The 20,962-nt window shown below is 41.4% G+C and overlaps 1 protein-coding gene across 1 annotated transcript in view; it reads right to left on the bottom strand.

The window, feature by feature from the left end:
* Positions 1-564: 564 nt before the first annotated feature.
* Positions 565-20,962, bottom strand: part of rbm46 (RNA binding motif protein 46) — a 49,748-nt gene continuing 29,350 nt past the window's right edge. The window contains exons 7-10 of the mRNA XM_060035417.1: positions 20,695-20,894; positions 18,726-18,828; positions 5,973-6,171; positions 565-937 (exon numbers count right to left, since the gene is read on the bottom strand). Coding sequence (XP_059891400.1) covers positions 5,975-6,171; positions 18,726-18,828; positions 20,695-20,894 — 500 coding nt within the window. The 3' untranslated portion in view covers positions 565-937; positions 5,973-5,974. The remainder of the gene's footprint in view (positions 938-5,972; positions 6,172-18,725; positions 18,829-20,694; positions 20,895-20,962) is intronic.

Here is a 20,962-nt window from a genome sequence, read left to right as displayed (position 1 = left end):
AGACGAAAGGAGACGTGGCCAGAGCAAGGAAGAGACGGAGACGGAGAGACATAGATAGGAAGGTCGAGGAGGCATGTTGCTGCTACCCGGCTGTGGTGCATGTTGTTGGGTGTTATCTCTTTGTATTCCTGCCGTGTCTCTGCTCTGGCCAGATAAAACACAAGCCCAGACAGCGCAATCCCCGTCGGCATCATAACTGCTTCTGAGATTAACCTCTTCTCAAGCAAAAGGATAAGGGAGGGTTGGGGATGATGAAGACTCTCACTGCAATCCTTCTCTCTCGCTCTCTCGCCACATTCACCAACTGATAAGAGGTCTACGAATCAGGGCAGAGTAAATCCACTAATGTTTGCCTTCTCTGAATCCGTCCCCTTGTGGTCTTTTCTCCCTCTCTCTATAGCATCTCTACATCTCTTCCTTCCCCTCTCCTTGCCCCAGGTCTATTCACCCTCACACTCCCCCTCTACTCCTCCCCTCCTTCCATCTTCTCCCTCCTTCTTTCTCCTTCTCATTGCATCACCTCCCTCAACCTCATCATGTTTGACAAAGAAGAACCAAACACAATACGTTAGAAACAGTATTCATTTTTCACAATCAAGGCGGAACAAAAAAGGTTCAAAAGACAAACAATAACCTCAACAACGGCATGCATGGAACACACAGAAAAGCACACAATAAAAACGTTTGGCTCTCCCCCTCTCTACTGTTCTGCCTGAATACGGGAGAGAGAAATAGTCACGGGTCACTGTAGGGTCTTCTCTCCTCTCTCTCTCTCTCTCATGTTCTCTGTAACCTCTCTCTCTCTCTCTTCGTCTGCTTTCCTCCTGTGTCTCTCCCCCGGTCTCCCTCTTTGCTCTCTTCATCTGGCCCTCTCCTGGTCTCCTCTCTCTCTGTTCTCCTCCTGTCTCTCTCCTCTCTCAACCAAGCGCAGGTGTTCCTGGAATGACAGATTGCTTTATGAAACCAAGGCCCAACTGTGCATGTCTGTGTGTGTGTGTGTGTGTGTGTGTGTGTGTGTGTGTGATAGATAGTGAGGATTTTAATATCCAGGGTATGAAAACAAAAACAATCTAATTGGATAATACACAAGTTTTATTGGAATAACGCTAGGAAAAGCAAATCCTCAACATCATGTAAGAGCTGTGTGGAGGAAGTCAACGATTTTCAGATCTACTCTCGGTCCGAGTCTGACTCGATTACAGCAGAGCTTCAATGTAAAGCGGGTCGCACAAGGGACGAGCTACAAAGAGCCGCGTTGGGCAGTGTTGATTTTGGGTCTTGTTCTGTAATTCACTTAATGAGTGGTAATGCCGCTGTAATGTGAGGCAACATTTTTTGAGCAGTGCTGGAATTTAGAAGGCGGCTCGTTAGCTGCACCGGTGGTTGAGCTCTTGATGGTAACACAACAAACGTTCAAAGCTCAAGTAAGTTCAAATAAAGACGCACTGCTTACAAACCAAAATGGTGGTTTGTACGTCGGGCAAAGTTTAAATTGAATTGTACTGCAGTACTCCAGATAAGTAAAATTAATCGTAACTGTAACTATAACTAATATAACCTTAACAACATGTTATTATAAGTAGGTCGATTAGTTAGCTCGTGAGGAAAATATTTTACTATTTATTTCAAGTGAGTGAATTTTCCTTAATAAATTCGACTACAAATCAAAGGAGACCGAAGTTTCACTGGGTACCGTTATTATGGCTCAACACATTTTTTTTACTGAAAGAAACTGAACAATACATACATGCCCTGAAGCCTGAACCGTTATGAGCAAACTGAACGCATGGTTCGCATTTTTTTACTTGAACCCTTCCATCCTTAGTGCATGCATATACATATATAATGTATTTATATTAATAGATATACTTATATATGCAAGCAGAGTAGTGTAGTACACAAGCCAGTCGGCATGTGATGTGTCAACCACCCACTCCAATTTTTCATCTTTACATTTATTTTATTGCTTCAATCAAATTCAAATTTAGATACATCTTTTCATTCTTATTACTGTCCTTTACTTTCTGCGGTGACGCACATTTCCAATCTGGGATTAATAAAATGTATTTGATCGTATAGTAGTGATCTCTTTTCATTATCACATTACATATCTAATTGGTAGGTTAACCTGGTTTCATAACATTTATTAACAATATATTTCGAAATAACTTTGTTATGCCGCTTCTCCCAAAGAACATTTTATGCCTCGCCACGGCCGCACTTAGTAGCCGTGACTGTCAGGTCTTAGTGATAAGACATTGTTAAGTACTTGCAGGGCGGGTCACTCCTTCTTTGTCCTGACACAAAGCACATTGATTCCAAGGACTAAAGTGCTACTGCTATTGTTTACATCGCGCTTACTCTAAAAGCGCTTTGGCAGAGTCAGCACAATGGGGACATTTTGACAAACAATATTGTGAGGGGTGTTTCAGTGAGGCAAAGAGACGGCTACAATGGTTTGATCATCTAGATACTTATGGTCCTTCAAGTGCCCCCCTGTGGTGACATGTGCTCTTTGGGTCCTTGTTAGAGAGGGCTGTTAGATCAGTGCTCATCAACAACAATCGCTTCATTAGCAAAAAAGCAGACATCATTATCCCTTACCGCCATTGTGCATACTAATCAAAGACCTTCCGACAGCACAGGCACAGCGGTGGAGGTTTGATCGTGAGATGATAAGAGAGGGACAGAGGAAGGGGGAGGCGGGGGAGATGACACCATGGGAGACCGTGTTGAGGAGTCAGTGAGTTGAAGTTAAAGGACAGAGAGTGAAAATGATGCAGTAAAGAGAGGTTGGAGATAAGAGAGGGAAAGAGAGGGTGAGAGGAGAGATATTAGAGAGTGGGAGTTAAGAGAGATAGAGCAAGACAGAGCAAGAGTCAGAGGGAAGGAGAGGAGAGGAGATAAAGGAGAGGGATAGATAAAGGAGGGAGAACTGGCGAGTCTGAGCTCAATATTGTTAGAACAGGGTAGAGGGTTGATAGATCAATAACGATCACACTTCCCCCTATATAGCTAGGACAATATATAGGGGGAAGGGTGTACTGACAAACATGGATTAGATACATAGATATTTAATAAGTGTGAAAACTGATGATGGCCCAAAAAGGTGACAACAGTTTTTTTGGCCAGAAAATAAAATGAGCAGGCCCCTTCCTATGAATCACACCACATTTTTCTAAACAAACTGTGAGTCAGAGATTTTCAGACCAGTGATATTCAGACTACTTCAGTTGGCACTTAAGTTAGCAATAAGAAAAACAATTAGAGCTGAAACGATTCATCGATTGATTCTAATAATTCGATTACAAAGAAGGATCGATTAATTTTTCTTGCCTCGAGTCATCGTTTATTTAATTTTACAGCTGAGGTCACAGTTTTCCGCACGGACCATTTTTAGTGTGACACAACCGGTGCATACGCCACCCACAGAATGGACAGACGCGGCATGTTTTGACTTGTTTAGGGGCTAACATTAGCACTTGCTAAAATGGAACATGGAACATAAAATGGACATGAGCAAAAATAGTGAGGAGAGCCAAACAGGCAGGAGAAAGCGACAGCGAATGTCCAAGGTTTGGGATCATTTCACGTTGAACATTAATGAGAAGACTGTGGTGTGTGTCCACTGCAAGACCGAGCTGGGGTACCACAGAAGCACGACTTCCATGCTGCAGCATCTCAACAGAAAACACCCATTCTACTCGGCAGACCGGACAATGGGAAAGTAACTAAATTGGTACTTTTGGTAGAAAATATGGTTTGCTACTCCATGCATTTTTTAAATATTTTTTTTTTGGATTTTTCAAAAAAAGGAAACAAATTGGTTGTTCATTATTAATTGACGTGTGTTATTTTCTCATGTTTATTTATAATTACTTTTCAATTAAGCAATGTATGTTTTGTTTTATCAGATTACTCGATTAATCGATGGAATAATCGGTAGAATAATCGATTACTAAAATATTCGATAGCTGCAGCCCTAAAAACAATAAGAAAAACTTGCATCTATTAGAATTTTTTATGTATTCTTACGTGAAATGACAAATAAATAAAATTAACCCCCCCCCCATGCCCATATTTTTGAGCAGCTATGTGCCTTGTTATCACTGTGACTGACATAAGTCCTACATTTTAAGAGAAAAGGGGTAGAATCATATGTCTTTGCCACTCTTCCCACTGTTCGACTCTGCTGCGAATATAGGTGGCGTTCTTTTCGTGATCAAGGGGTACCGTGTGTAGACATGTGGATCAGAGGTGGACTGCAGTGTCCGAGAAGAAGAGGAACTCTTTGGACACTTAAATATAAACCAACAGTGTGGGTGGCTGGTGTAATGGTGGTTTAACGTCCGTGTCCGAATGAGGGTTAAGATTTCTGGACACCTATACGGGGTGGAGCGTATTTCACATATAACCTTGCTCATTAAAACACTCATACACGACGACGATGCTGAAAAAGTATTCTTACGTTTTTTTGGGTCGTAACCATGGGGATATCATGCCCTCCTCTTTTCTTAAACTCTCAACCCAAAACATGGTTTAGTTGACAAGCTAACCTTATCTCCCAAATAATTACTTATATAAAAACAGGCTGCTTTCACTGTTCTCCAAGCTGTCTGGAAGTGGAGCTAGCAGAGAGTTTAGCGGAGAGAGTCGAAGTCATGACCCACCCTACTCTGCATCTCATTGGCTACTTCTCATCGATAACTTGGACGAGACGTAGATAACAATTGCCCTATTTGAGTTTATGTAACACTGAGATTTTAACTACAAATATATTTCTGGGTTGACACTCAGGTTTCAAAGCACTTGCCCATCGGGCAAGTACAGGTCATGTTCGACTTGCCCGAATGTAATGTTCACTTGCCCAAATTCAAATCATAATCGTGAACGGGCCTCTTTTTGGGGAACTCAGAAAACTCATCCTAGCTCAGACTGAAGCTGAATGTTAGCTTCCACATAGTATGTGTTTAAAAAATAACACACTTTGCTTTTGTTTACTTATTTACCAAATGGTCACATCGTGCCATGAAGTGATTTCAGTCCACTGTTGCAACCTATTAAAGCTATCGCCCAGTTATATGTAGACCTGCATGCTTTCATCTGGATTTTATGCAAATGTAAATAACTAAATGTCCAAGGTAGTAGCAAAGATATGCATTTTTTAACTTTCACGTTTCTAACTAAATCACTAAATCACAATAACGTTTACAGTAGTGTTGTCACCATACTGGATTTTCTAACTTCGATACTTTAACTGGAAAAATATTGATATTCTATACCATTTTCGATACCAGGGGAAAACTATCTCAGAAAAGAACGTAACCAAAGTAAATAGAGTATGTCTCCAAATCTGCTAGGGCTATAATATTACATCTTGGTGCCAATAGAAAGATTGGATACTACTTTACGGCATAAGTGAAAGATTACATTTCCACCTGAAATAATTATCAGTTGATCATTATCAGTTGGTATCACTGTCGTACTTTGAGACACAAACAGGTGAATATCTTACCATTTTAACACTTGACAACTCTATTTAAAGTTCAAGGAGTATATAATCGAATGACACCGAGCCAAACATTCGCAAATACACATATGGCCACTAGATTGCGCTGAAGAACATGTGTTCTGATTGAAGGCAGTTTACCTTTTTCCTAAGAAACCTTCTCATTTATTGTAAACACCATGTTTAGTTGCAGATTCAACTTTGTGGACAAAAATCAAATGTAAAATTTCATTTTTGGTTGTTAAAAGAAAAGGAGACCTTTTTCTTAAAGGTCCCATGACATGAAAATCTCACTTTATGAGGTTTTCTAACATAAATATGAGTTTCCCTAGCCTACAAAAAATATGTAACCCTGAATTTGTTTTACCTGGTCAAATCTATTCCCCATGTATATGTGTGTACATATACACGCATGTACAGTATGTGTGTAAATGTGTCAAACAGTGTGTGTGTGTGTTCCTACCGTCAGTAGAAGGGGGACGGCAGGGGGGCGTAGATTTGGGAGAGGGAGGGCAGCGGGGGAGAGAGGGACGAGTTGGGGTACGGGGAGGTAAAACAGGGGGTCAAGGCTCTAGAGCTGTAGCCCACCCCAACAGCACTTAGAGGGGGAGAGAGGGGGGCTGGAGAACCAGGACCATTATCACCAGACAGCCAGGAACCGTCTAGAGAGAGAAAGAGAGAGACAGAAGGGGAGAGAGCGAGTGACATTTAAATTACTTTATTGATTCTGGGTGAAATGTTTCTGTTGCGATCACTCTGCTCAAGATAAAAGGAAATAGGAAATAGAATAAATCAAAGTTAAACATATAAAGCATATAATATGTTTTTAAGAACTTTAAGCCAATAAGCATGTATAGCATATTATTTACAATTTTTTTTAAATAATACAAATGCTTGTACATACGCTCAAGTGGACATAAAGTATGCATATACTTAAAATAATCATCACTATACGAGTGTACGTCATGTACTTATATGCATGAACTTACCACAACTTATTTCTAGCTTTTTATATGTAGGATACAGATCATGAACATTATATACATTAGGGTTGCCGCGGTATACGGTATTACCGGTGTTACCGGTGTTGAGGCCAACACCGTTTACTCTGTGTTGCACACCGGCAACACCAAGTTTTTTTTTGGTTATTTTTTCAGTAATAAAAAACAAATTCAGTAAAAATGAATAATATAATTATAATTAAGGAAATTAAAATGTATAGAATAGGCCACAGTTCTGCTCTGTGCGGGAGAATTGTCTCGCCGAGAATTGACGTGCTTCCTTACAAGACCGGTAACCATAGCAACGGCGGTAAACAAACCCCGCGAAGCCCAATCCCTACGTGAGCTCCCCGCGCTACGGCCATCCGGAGGCGCACAGAGCTTTTGGCCATGATATTATGATATATAAAATTATATTATACCATTATATATAGAACGTTATAAGACGCCGAGAATTGGCGCGCTGCCAGCCGCTGTCACCGAGTGTGAGAGGAGAGTTGACGGAGAAGATGGCGGTTGACCTATAGTTTCAAAGTTAATACCGTTTATACCGGTAGTACCGGTGTTGACACGAGCGTATTACTCGGTGTGAAAATGTCCACACCGCGGCAACCCTAATATATATTCCTTATTTTTTTAGGAAAACAAAATGAGGCATGGTTGTGTTTTATTTGGTGAAGATATCCGGAGTGCTAACAAGACAAGCTCAGATGGTGACAACAAATCAATCTCAATGCAATCTAAATGCTACCCGAGTGAGAAATGGAATTGTTAAAGTAACCGAAAATGTCACTTTCTGAGGTTTTCTAACATTAATATGAGTTCCCCTAACCTACCTATGCTCCCCCCAGATTGATGTGGAAGTGGAAGTACCAGAGACGTCAGAGAACCCGACGCAGTCGTTTGAGATTCATAATATCGTCTGGAGCCGCACACATCTTTTGGCCGTGATAATATATAATATATGATATAGATATCTATGATATTGATTAGATATAGAGCTCCAGGACTCCCGTCGGAGCACCTGGAGTGTTGTAGAATATTTACAGAACACGGCCAAAGGCTGTGTGCGCCTCGCAATGCGATACATCCACTGTAAACAGAGCACATGGTACCGTGACCGCAAGCTGCTCAAGGCCACAACCCCACCCTCCTCCTTCACCCGCCTCTCTCTCCTCATTTGCATTAAAGCTACAGACACCATAATGGCGTGTTTGGGGAAAGCTCAAGTTGCGACTGGCTCATAGTGGCTGTAATTCTGCACCACGGCTGAATTTCGGGTCTTCAAATACTGTGTTAGGGGCCCACTAATATCTATATTAAAGCATCCATAAAGTAGCATGCCATGGGACCTTTAACAAAGTACTACCCATTGAATTTTCATGGTTTACAGCAGTCTTTCCCAAAGACTGGGTCGCGAACCAAATATGGGATGCTGGAGATTTTTTTTTTTTTCAAATTAACATTTGAAAAAAAACTTTCAGCAAGAACCATGTCTTTGATAGTACTGAATGTTTGTATTGTTCTGATAATTTTGAATATAACATTGTGTTTGTTTTAATGATGAGAGGAAATTACAACAATAAGATAGCCAAAACAAGGAGATGTTAACTCCGCCTAAATGCATTTCTTTGGTGTCATTAATAAAGTATTTAATGCGTGGATTATGTTTTCAATAACAAGTGAATAAAACAGAGTTGAGATTCATCTCTTCAAAATGGCTGGTTTAAGTTCATACATAAGGGGATTGGGAATTGGCAGTGAAAACTTTCAGGAATGTTAATTAATGCACAAATTTGTTCTTCTCACGATTTTATACATAAGGCCTATTGTTATTTGGGTCGCGATGGTTTGTAATTAAAAAGAAAATGGGTCCCCTGAAAAAAGGTTTGGGATACACTGGTTCACAGAATACTAGCTTTTCCCTTCCCACTACTTACCTACGTATACGTCTGCTAGGGGAATAATGGTATATTGAGGGGGACAAGAGTATAGTTTACAACTTTTTAAAGACCCAGTTCCCGTTGACTTTGCCCCACAGGCGGGATTTAACCACTAACGCCTCGTGCCCACTGCCTCCGTCCGTTGACTGATCCCCATTGACTTTGAATGGGGACGGATGCGCATGCATTGTGGATCCGTGCACTAAAGGGCTCGTCAAAAAGTTAAAAAATGTGTAACTTTTCCGGCAGCGACGGATCCGTCATCCAATCAGATCACGTATGCAAATTTAAGCACTGTGACACTACTCAGGCTCTGACGACCCTGGAAAGCTCCCCCATCCGTCAGCCACGCCTTCTGACGTCCTTTGACTGACGGTGCAGTGGGCACGAGGCATAAGTCAGAGCCGTCAGGTTAGCTTTGGGTCGCTACTTAACCATGTGGGGAAACACACAGTTTCTTTATCATTATTTAGTGTTATTGAGTTACATATAGCATGCAGGCATTCCCTCAGGCTGACTCTGGTCAGTTAGCATTAGCAGACTGACAGGCTAGCCTGAACTTCCCTGCCCACATGCACAGAACTCCAATGTTCCCTACTATAGGAAGGTACCGCTCTCTCTGACTGCATATGTACCCCATGTACCCTTTGGGATCAATAAGGTAAAATCCTATCTTTATAATTCCTCAAAGAAGATGGACTGATGGAGCATGAAGAGAGACGGGTGAGACAGGGCCTTTGGTTGGTTCTTAATGGACTACACTTGAGAATCAAGGCATCTGGTTGGCGTTACATGGAGTTTTGCTGTAACTACCGTATTTTCCGCACTATAAGGCGCACCGGAGTATAAGCCGCAGCAGCTAAATTGAATGATGTGTACATATATAAGCCGCACTGGACTATAAGCCGCAGGTGTTTTAATGTTTAATTACCATTAGGGCTGGCCCGAATGCCATTTTTCAGGCTTCGAATACTCGTTGGTTTTTCCGAGCGAATATTCGAATACTCGTTCCAGAAAAACACACCATCAAAAACAACATTAATAATCCCTATATACCTGGAACCAATTTTGACAGTATCTGCATATTTTGTTGAAGATTTAATAGCTTTTAAACGTTAATTAGTAGGCCTAAGTGGGTTGAAGTTCCTTAGTTTTTCCCCGTGAAAGCGAACAGCAGTTGTTCTGATCCAAATCAGCTGTCCTCTGCCATCTCGTCCCTTACGGGAGCTTTTCAATTCATCCTGGAACGTGAATCTTTTAAGGGAATTTGTAAAATAAATCCATAACAAATAACGAATATTGATTGTCTTATGCGTCAATATTATATCCATTATATTGCCCGGGTATTCCCAAGACGCTCACGCTCTGCAGCAAGCCAGTCACAGTTGCTTAGTGCGGCGCGGTACAGCGAACGTAAAAAACCTAAAGTTAAGCTAAAGTTAGCATTTCGCTAAGTAGTACTTTTCCTCCCGAGATCCCGCTAATGTTGTGATATAAAGTAAAGGGAAACAAGATATCTACTCTTCCTCCACCTCTCTCGCTTCTCTGCTTGGTGTCGCTGACGCTTAGTTTTCCTCCCTCGCTCTTGTAATGTCGCGTACGTGAAAAAAACAAAAACCAAGCTCCGAATACTGATTTAAGCTTCGATTACTAATTTTCCGAACGAGTATGTTTTTTTTGAAAATTACGGTAAATGTTTTCCTGTCGCCTTTCTACTCTGCATTCCTATTAGCTCTATGAGCTCCTCCCTGATCCAGAAGGTTTAATTTTGCCTGACTGCAATTAAAGGATGGGTGTCCCAAAACTACTTGCGGCTTAACACATGGAAAACAAGGGCTGATAATCATAGGCCACAAGCAACAACAAACAGTGTTTGAAGACGTGACACTTTGTTTTGAAGGCTCTGCAATCTTCCTGTGTCAAAAATATTGCTGTTTTGTTAAACCCTATGCCTTCTTTTGATGAACACGTAAAAAGTATTACCAGAACTGAGTTTTGTTCATCTTAGAAACAATGCTAAAATTAGACCAACGGTATCCACAGAGACGCTTATCCACGCATTTAAATAGTCTAGACCAGATTACTGTCATTTTCTGTTCCGCGGTTTACTGAACTACACAATGGAAAGCCTCCAGCTTGTGCAGAACACCACTGATAAGACTCACTAGAAAAAATAAATTGGACCACTTAATTGCTTTTCTCTCCTTATTCTGCGTGCTTCCAATTAATGTCATGTCAGATTTAAGGTTCTGCTGCTTACCTATAAAATCCTTCCAAAATCAGCACCATCCTACTTGAAGGACCTTAATATAAATGTTAATTCGTTTAAAATTGCTCTTAAAATGTTTGCTTGTAATACTACTGTGTATGTCAATTATGGGAGTAATAAGCACTCCCCCAATCTGCGCTTCTTCTCAGGGTGTCTCCCTTCATAATTAAGTGAGTTTGGGGGCTTTGGTTAAGGGGTGTCTACTGCCTGTGAAGCCCTTTGGGACTGTATCTGTGATTATGGGCTATACAAATATAATCGACTTGTCTTGACTCTCTCTCTCTCTCTCTCTCTCTGTTATTAAGATTATATTTCTTATCGGGTCGGGACCTTCAGCCCTGTGTTGGAATACAGCACAGCCTGGAGATCATAATCCACGCCCCTCCCTGGCTCATCAGAAGGCTTAATGGAGCTCTGGGTTATCTCCACTAATGTTAAACTACCTTGAACTCCAAATACAGTGTGTTGGTGTGTGTGTTTGTTTCTAGATGTGTGTTTCTATATCTGGGTTGGTCTGTTTCTGCATGCATGCTTATTTGTACATGAATCCCCAGTTTAGTGACCTGTTTTAACATGTCACGATAACACACGTGTCAAATATGACATCTACGCAACATTATACACAATGTGGCTGTGCGAAGATTATATAACAGCATGAATTATATGTAGCATGTTCTATTCAAATACAGGCCCTGAGGAGTGTTGCTGTTTATTCAACAATGAGCAAAACCCTTCCTGGATTACAACCAAACTCCCACATGCAGCGAGGGAGCCAGCACTGCTGCACACAAGCTATGTGTTCAGTGTGTGTGTGTGTGTGTGCGTGCGTGTCTGCAAAATTTGTGCACATGGATAATGGATGCATACGACATGTATGTATTTGTATATGTGGAACGTGTCTGTATATCCATGTGTGTGTTTGTTTGTGTGTGTTTGTACAGTAAGTGTGTATGTGTATGTGTGTTGATGTGTAGTCTTAATTGCAGTGTTTACAAAGCTAATGTCTTGCTTTGGGCAAGGGGGAGGGGTTTGGCTTACTCAAAGTCTAAAAAAAGGACAAATTAAATGAACTTCCTGTGTGTTAAATAGGAAGTAGCCAACCAGACGCCTGGACATGCCCCTTGATTTGGCTAGAGACGACACACAGACAGACGGACAGACACACACACATTCTGGAACTCAAGTATAATTGCAAAAACACACACACACACACACATCTTGACAACATGAGAATCGCGATTACTTTCATGCTTAGAATTGAGGTCACGAATCTCTCACAATTATCAATCAAATAATTGACCTGATACAGAAGGAATCATAACAATGATGGTGCCTGATAAAGGACCGACACAGCAACTTCAGACAACAGAAAGGGAACAATCCAGGGACCCACACAGGTCCAGCATTTAACCAATGCTCACAAATAACGTGACGGCACAAATAACGGCATTAAAACAATGATTATTAAAATGCTTGATGATTTAACGACCTGCTGCTGTGGATCCTGCAGCTACTGCCATTTTTTCCCATTATTTCTTAAAAACAGCTTTGACAACAGCCCATGTAATTACCGTATTTTCCGCACTATAAGGCGCACCGGATTATAAGGCGCACCTTCAATGAATGGCCTGTTTTAGAACTTTTTTCATAAATAGGGCGCGCCGGATTATAAGGCAAAGAGATTAGAAGATACTGCAGTCAAACGTTTGACTGGGGTTGCGTTATGCATCGACTAGACCGAGCTATGCTAAAGGGAATGTCAACAAAACAGATAAAGTCAAACTTTATAGAGCGTTCCGACTACTCCGTTCACTCCCATGGTAATGATGTTCAAACGTTAATGTGCATATTAACAATTTCTCCCAGCCTTGTTCAGTCGTAAACATGTAAAATAAACACAGTCTGATACTGCTAATTCAAACGATAGTGCATAACTAAACATTATTCAGTTACGTATAACACGTAAAGCTCACTTTTTCAGTTCATTCCCCGTCCACGAATCCCTCAAATTATTTTTCTTCAGTGTCCGAATAGAACAGTTGGTGCCTGGCAGTTCAGTGATTATTCCTGCCTTCGTGAAAGCTCGGACCACAGTTGAGACTGATATATCAGCCCAGGCATCCACAAACGATTGTCAAATAGTGGCGTAAGTCGCCCGGCGCTGTCTCCTCGACTTGGTGAACGTGTGTTCGCCTTCTAAGGCCCCGTCCCCACGAAGCCGATTTTTGGGTGAAACCGCATAAGTCTTGTGCGTTTCGGCCGACCGTCCAGACGGAGCAGGCGAATCCAGTGCCCGAAACCGCACATTTCTGAAACCACCCTCGGAGGTGGTTTCAAATCTATCCGGACCTATGCAGCTTCGTGTTAGGATTCGTGTGGACGCCTGAAACGCAAACGATGACGTCTTTAGCCCCCAACCAGCTCCGGGACGTCAGAGTTGCGTTGAATTTTTTATTTATTATTTTATTTTTATTCTTTTTGTAAATGTAATTACTACATTTAAAAGTATTTCTGCTCAATTTAAAAGGTTGAATCTCCTCATGACTGAATGTTTGTATACAGCGAGCAGGCTTGATGCGCTCCACTTTTTTCTGTAGAGAACCAGCGCCTTGAATATTTACTACAGCGTTTCTACAGCTTGATGCGGTTTCGAAATGACTCCGTCTTTACGGAGATATCCCTGAACCGCATAAATCCAAATTGGATAGTTTTCGCCCGTTTCGGCTCCGTGTGGACGGGGCCTAAGTATTCGTGGTTACGCCATATATAAGGCGCTCCGGATTATAAGGCGCCTTGTCGTTTTTTGAGAAAAAATTAAAGGCTTTTGAGTGCGCCTTATAGTGCGGAAAATACGGTATTGAACAACTGTAGCATATACTTTTCATTCATTGTTGATTGGGATTTATCATTGCACACATGGAAACAAGTTGATCAGTGGGACAAATAAATTGAACCAAAACGACAATTAAATCCCAATTTTGCAAAGGTAGCGTAAACAGTTCCAAGTCTTCCCACCCAAGCTCAGCCCGGAGGTCCAGCTACCGCGGACAGCGCTGTTATAAGTACAAAAAAAAAAAAAAGCCTCGTTTTCGATTCCCATAGAACTATGTTGACATGTCAGTACTATGGCTCTAATCGTTTAGCTACGCAACACTTGGGTCATGCCATTTAGAGAGATAATTAATTTGGGAATCACTCTCGCTCATTTTCCAAGCGGTGGAGCCAGCAGTTCGTTTCACATAAAGCAGAAGGAATTAGCAGAGAGCAGCCTTGTCCTATAGGGTTATTGATACTATAATAGATTCAACTACCAGGGGGATGTGTGAATAATGTTGTTATTATATCTTATGTATGCAAATCTACAAAATAAAACCCACAGATGGGGAGAATGAAGCCCGTTCTCCAGTGAGATGCAGGCTGGTTATATCCTATAACCCAGATCAATGAACAGGCTATATATATTTGTGTTTAAACAGCCTCCCTCTATTGAGAGTCGGGCAATTTTAAGTAGGGATGGGCAACGATCGTCGAATAGTCGAATACTCTGAGTCACGTAGAATATCATATAATGAATGTGACTAGAGATAGACCGATATGGTTTTTTCAGGGCCGATACCGATTCCGATTATTAGTAGTCAAGGGGGCTTTTACAACTGAAAATTTTAAAAAATAGATCCCTAGTTAAACAGCCATTATTGACAGACAGTTTTCTCTCAGACAGACGGTGCTTTGCTGTCAGTTTCTCATGTGGCTCACACACACACACACACACACACACACACACACACACACACACACACACACACACACACACACACACACACACACACACACACACACACACACACACACACACACACACACACACACACACACACACACATTCTCTAGCCGTCCCCTCATCGTGCTTCCCTGTAATAAAACTAACTGAATTTTACTCTCTCTCTCTCACACACACACGCACTTCTTACTTTTATCATTGACTATTTCCCTATCAATATTATCAGCAACCTTGTTTCAAGTGATTAAACTGTTTGAAAACACTAAATAGCCTACAGCATCTTCACTTTAATAATCAGTGTTTATCATAGGAACAGACAGCTGCTGCTAATGTATTGGGCCTCACAGTAACGTTAGTAGTCGTGAGTTGTAGAGTTTTGCTACAGTCTGCTGAGCGTCTAGAGCCAGAGAAGGAGAAAGCGGACTGCTGGGATAACGTTACGCTAAAAAATAATCAGCCTTCACCTTAAAGCCTAATAAGGGTTCGAGGGGCTCCGTGGTTACGCAGTTGGATAGCGCATTACGCAGTAGTAGAAGTATAACCACCGCTTAACCATATCGATATTATCAGCAACCTTGTTTCGAGTGATTAACGGACTGCGAGCGAGCAGAGCTGCCGCTTATGTTTCGATAACGTTAATGGGCTCACAGTAATGTTACTAGTAGTTGTGAGGACTGGGATGTTTATAACAATTTCGCGAGAGTCTGCTGCCTTTACTTACCTCGAAACCAAACCAGACAAAACCTATTCTCCTCTCCGCCGTGTGTGTGAGCACTGTGCATGCACAGCTTTCACTGCTGATTGGCTGTTACCCGTCGTGGCTCTGCATGTAACCAGAGCGTGTAACCAATCAGATGGTTGGGACAATGCTGGAGACAGTGTAGTGACAGCAGACAGAGAGGCGCGGCTGCATCAGAGCCAAAATAACCCCGTTTTAAATTGATCTCTTATCAGCTGTCGGATCAAAAAAAATTCGTCAAAATGCCGAATATCGGCGCCGATAATCGGCCCGGCCGATAATCGGTCGATCCCTAAATGTGACTACCGTTATTTATTACACGGCTCTTCTCAATGCTGTTGAACACTACGGTCACTTGCATGGGCCTCCACAACTTCCGATGGTGAATAATTTTTTGATAATTCACAGTTGCTAAGCATGTAATGACCGCTGTCAAGGAAATTATTATTTTTTTTTTTATCGTATCACTCCGGAAGTAGTCCGGTAACTTATCAACCCCAGCGTCCTCAGTTGCTAAGCGACGTCAACGTCTTTGGCGGTTAATCGACACTACGAATGCTGGTAAAAATAATAATAATTATAAAAGACACACTGTGTGAATTTATTTTTTTGGCCATGGTTTCCATATGCTAAAGACGTGTCTAGTTCACCGTCATGCAGGCTGTGGTCAGTAAAAAAAATAGCGATCTGTTTTCGGCGCATGTAGGCCTATCTGCCTAAGCCCAAATTGAAATAATTTTGATGTTGAATGTTGATGGCGCAGCTGTTGGAATAAACAGATCATAAAAGCCTCCCCCTGTGTCATTGTGTGTGCGTGTATACGAGGTGCGTGTGTGCAGAATTCTTGATTGACCGATTTTCAAACATTATTCGAATAACCAATAGTATTTTTGCCAGAAATGCACATCACTAATTTTAAGAGGAATTAAGTAAATGCAGGACAAGCATTAATTGTCTCAGTGACTGAACATAATGAAGGCGCGTCTTTTCCACAACTCGTCTTGTGCATAATCGTTATTTGAGCCACGTGACCGGCTCCTGTAATTGTTAGTCGCCCTCCGACAACAAGATACTGCTGCTTCGTGCCACTCGTCTCTCAATCAAGTGTCTAGTGGGCGCACATGGTGTTATTATTGCAATTATCGTCCAGAGCAACCCAATAACTTTACAACACTTCAAACCAAATTGAATACCAATGCTGAGCTACACTAGTTTGTGTCCTAGAGTTGCACAGCCAATTAAAGTTCACGGAACACGGTTCATACTCCTACTTGTGTTCCTCTTATACACTTACTTTTTATTATTTTTACTATTATTATTATTATCATTATTTAAGTCTCAGCTTTCCTACTTGTGTTTCTCATATACCTTTACGTTCTCTTATATTGCACTGTTGGAGGAGCCCAAGACTAAAGAATTTCATTGCCAGCGACTGCTCTGTAATTGTTGTGCATATGACAATAAAACCATCTTGAATCTTGAATCTTGATTTGGGGTTGTAATCTGGTAATGATCTGCCTACTAACGGGCAGGGCTCTATCTTACTCATTGTGACTTTAAGGATTTTCCTGTTATTAGTTTTGCCCACAGACTTCTGCGAGAAAGCCATTCAATTCCCGCCCTCGATGGGGAGAATAAGGATCATCCCCGCTGCTGTTTGCAAAAATCTCACTCCCATTAAGTTTAGTCTAATTCTTACTTTTTTAGTCTATGCGGGATACACACACACACACACGCCAACAGCAAGAGGTATCTTAATAATTCAAAAACACTCTATATGCAAAATATATAGGGCCAACAATAAAGACAAATTAAAAGAGACTCACAACATAAACAACTCGCAAACACACACCTACGCTGGCAGGTTTGTGTACGTTTCAGTGCCAGTGCGCATACAATCTATGCATGTTCATCTCAATATGCTGTGTTGACACTAAATAGGATCTCATACACACAGACAGCCTTATTTATTGTTGCAGATTAAATACAAAATTATGCAAAAAATACTTATTGATTTCGAAGGAAATTGAGGCTTCCAATAGCAGACAATCAATTATAATAAAATGAATCAAATACGGCAGTGTCACATCAAGAGACGTGCTTAACTGTCAGGCAGTGAATAACGCAAGAGAGCAAGAGAGAGTGAGAGTGAGAGCAAGAGTGTGAGCAAGAGCGAGAACGAGAGCGAGAGAGTACAGCAAGGGAGTGTGATTAACTAGTGACAGTCACTAATTTGCGACCGTCATTCAAGTCATGCAATCGCTCTACTAAACAAGACCTGATGAATTGCTGTGATCAAGCACCACTTGTGTGTTTAATGTGCAGTGTGCGTGCGTGCGTGCGTGTTAGTACTAGGTTCAAAAATTATACAAAACAAATGCTGAAATTACTATTCATATGCGCATTTCCTTTTTTTGGGATACATTTTATGTTTTTGCTAATGTAAGCAAATCTCTCCCTTCTCGCCTGGGCCTACCCGCATGTGAAAACTAAATGCTTTTGACACGTCACGCCTGATGAACAATAAAGTTTTCCACACACTTTAAAAACTATTTACATTATCCGTGATGCGCACATTGCAGCCTATTTCTATAATATTGCGCCGGTGAAAGGATAGATAGAATACTCCTATTCAGCCTAGTAATGAAAAGCTTATGCTCCGTCCTTTCAGCAACATATCCTATGTATTTAGAGGATTCAATTATACTGGAGTTATACTGTTTAATCTTAATAGTGTAGGGAATGGCAGTTTGCGGTTGAGGTGGATTATGTTGAGCTTTCTTTAATAAATGCATGTTTTGGAGCCGTTTGTTTTTGAGGTTGTTTTCCTGTTGAAAAAAACTGAAATAGGCTTTCACGCTTTGGTAGAAAGTTGGTATCCAAAAGAAAACTGTTAAAAGACAACTGCACACCTGCATGTTATCCAAAACCAACTGCGTTCAGTTCAATTCAACTAAATGATGTTGTCTTTATTTTATTCTTGAATGATAAAAATCACAGCGTACTATTGCATTCTATGTAAAAGAGCCTTACAATGTGCATCATGAATCAGGTCTCTCCATCATCCCGGACAACGCAGCTAACTAAATTAACGCCATCAAGAGCACGTTAGTATGATATCATCATGTCAAATTATTATTATTTACTTAGCAAGAAAGAAATATTTATTGATAGAATGCTCTCTAGTAGACACAACTTTAACAACCACATTCTGATAGAGGCATTGGCAATGCATAATCATGTGTGTACAGTGTATAGTAAATATTTATAATAGGCTAAATTTGAGCATTACAAATTTAAATTGAATATCAAAAATAGTAAGGAATGTAATTCGGATGGGTCAATCAAAGAGTATGAATGACAGCTCTTGCACAAACTTCAATTCCAGAGTGTGTGCGGGTGTGTGCGTACCTTGGCCCCAGAGTGTGAGCGTGGGTGTGTGTGCGTACCTAGGCCCGAGAGTGTGTGTGTGTGTGTTTGTACCTAGGCTCCAGAGTGCGTGCTGTGCAGCCAGCTCCCTTGCATCCTCCACCAGAGCACACAGCTTGTCTGGCAAGTAGCTGTTCTGGGTAGAGACCAGCACCACCTACACACACACACACACACACACACACACACACACACACACACACACACACACACACACACACACACACACACACACACACACACACACACACACCAGAGGGAGAGTGCGTGTTGATGGATTGCCACAAGTATAAAATATGAGTGTGGTCATCCATCACAGTGGTAGAGTGAGGACAACAGGGCAACATAGATGACACATGTTCTCTGACACAGTAAACCTCACGCTGGATCTATGATCTGCTGTGGAAGATTTACAACACGTATGGTATAAAAATATAAGTGCTGTCAAGCGATTCAATATTTAATCGCGATTAATCGCATTAATGTCATAGTTAACTCGCGATTAATCAAAAAAAAAATTATATTCTAAATATCCCTTGATTTCGCGCTGCTATAGCCTTTTAGTGAGATCCGAGTGTTGAGAAGGACAGTAATAAAATATATTTGGTAAGATGGATATAAGAGAGACCCGCAGTGAATTAAACCCGGTCCACTTGACATCGGGTAGGTGCATGACAGTGGTAGGCCTACCATAAAACTTCAATAGCCCAGGCTTTTATTTGTTTCAATCACTGAACTTTCGAACAAAACTCTTGCTCAGCAAAGATGGGAAATACTATAACATTTATTATTTAAACCAGTATGAATATTCCTACCGTACGTAGGCCTATACACATTACCAGGCTATCGAATAACGCACACACACACACACACACACACACACACACACACACACACACACACACACACACACACACACACACACACACACACACACACACACACACACACACACACACACACACACAGGCGGAGTGCTAATTGGGAGAGTCGGGAGAATTCCCGATAACCTGTTACATTTTGGGCTGACGGGCTGATTACTGCGGGATAACAATATTGCATTTATAAAAGTTCCTTGCAGCGCCGTCCGGCAGCCTGAGCTGTGCGCCCGCAACCTCTCACTCACTCAACAGACGCAACACGCACAAACTGTCAACGTTGCAACCAAGTCGATTTTGGGGAGTAACTGAGCGGCCCCTCCCGAAGTGGTAGAGCCCAGGTCGGCCGTGAACTGCGATTGGTCGGAAAGACGCAACAGCATTGAACTCACGTGCAGGCTCGAACAGAGTGACACACGAACACACACATTTTTAAGGAGTTTTTCATCCACTCCGTATCAGTGCTTGCCTCAACAAGTTTGTGCGGCGTGCTTATTGTTTTGTTTCCGGTGTAGCTAGATCCGGTATGGTTTTGTAATTTTTACTAACGTGACTAGTTGTTGCTAGACAGCAGGTGAAAAAACGTTTGTGTTAACGCCGTTAATAACGCGTTAAACAGACAGCACTAAAAAATATATATATCTTTCTGGATTAATACTCTCAATCTTGATATATTTAGGAGTAGTAGTTGATCTTTGCTGCAAAGAGCGTTGTTTTTAGTAGGGACACTAGGGACAAAAATGCCTCATCAAGCTGAAAATGTATATAAAATAAGGTCATTTAAAGCAACATATTGTATAAATGAACCAAGCCATCTCTGTCCTCTTACAAAGTGACACGAAAGGTCTGCTGAATGGGAAATTTATTGATCTGCAACAACTTCTATACCACATCTAGCTGTCTCATTCTCTCTGCCTAATAGTGCTATTATTAAATAATGGTGTCGGGTGAACAATATTTGATTAAAACAATATTGAGTATTGTCTGACCTTGTATATATTCAGTCATGACTTTTTTTGTGCGTTGAGATTGTTTCTATATTCTTCCTTTATAGTTATGAATAGATAATATATAATTATAAAAGCAGTATCTTGGGTCTCAAGGTGCAGTGCAATTAGTATTCCAGCTCTATACTATATATCAACCTTAAATATTAGCAGTATCTTGGGCCCAGGGGTGGAGAAGAGGTAGTAGTCTGGAGGGCTCCAAGAATGCAGATAGCAGAAGTGTTCCAGGAGGCTGACGTAACTGGACATCTGGTAGGGCTTCAGGGCTTGCAGGCTGCTTGGGGAGAGGGGCGTACCCGGAGGGAGGGGGAACACCCTCTGAGCCCCATCTCCCGACCCTGGGGAGAGACAGGCCCCGGGTTAGAGATCTGGGCATTATTTTCCAGTTCAGTCACTTAGCATTTAG

The sequence above is a fragment of the Gadus macrocephalus genome, chromosome 17 (assembly GCF_031168955.1).
Source record: "Gadus macrocephalus chromosome 17, ASM3116895v1".
NCBI lineage: Eukaryota > Metazoa > Chordata > Actinopteri > Gadiformes > Gadidae > Gadus > Gadus macrocephalus.
The sequence above is the reverse complement of the archived record's forward strand: the minus strand, read 5'-3'. Positions and strand labels throughout refer to the sequence as shown.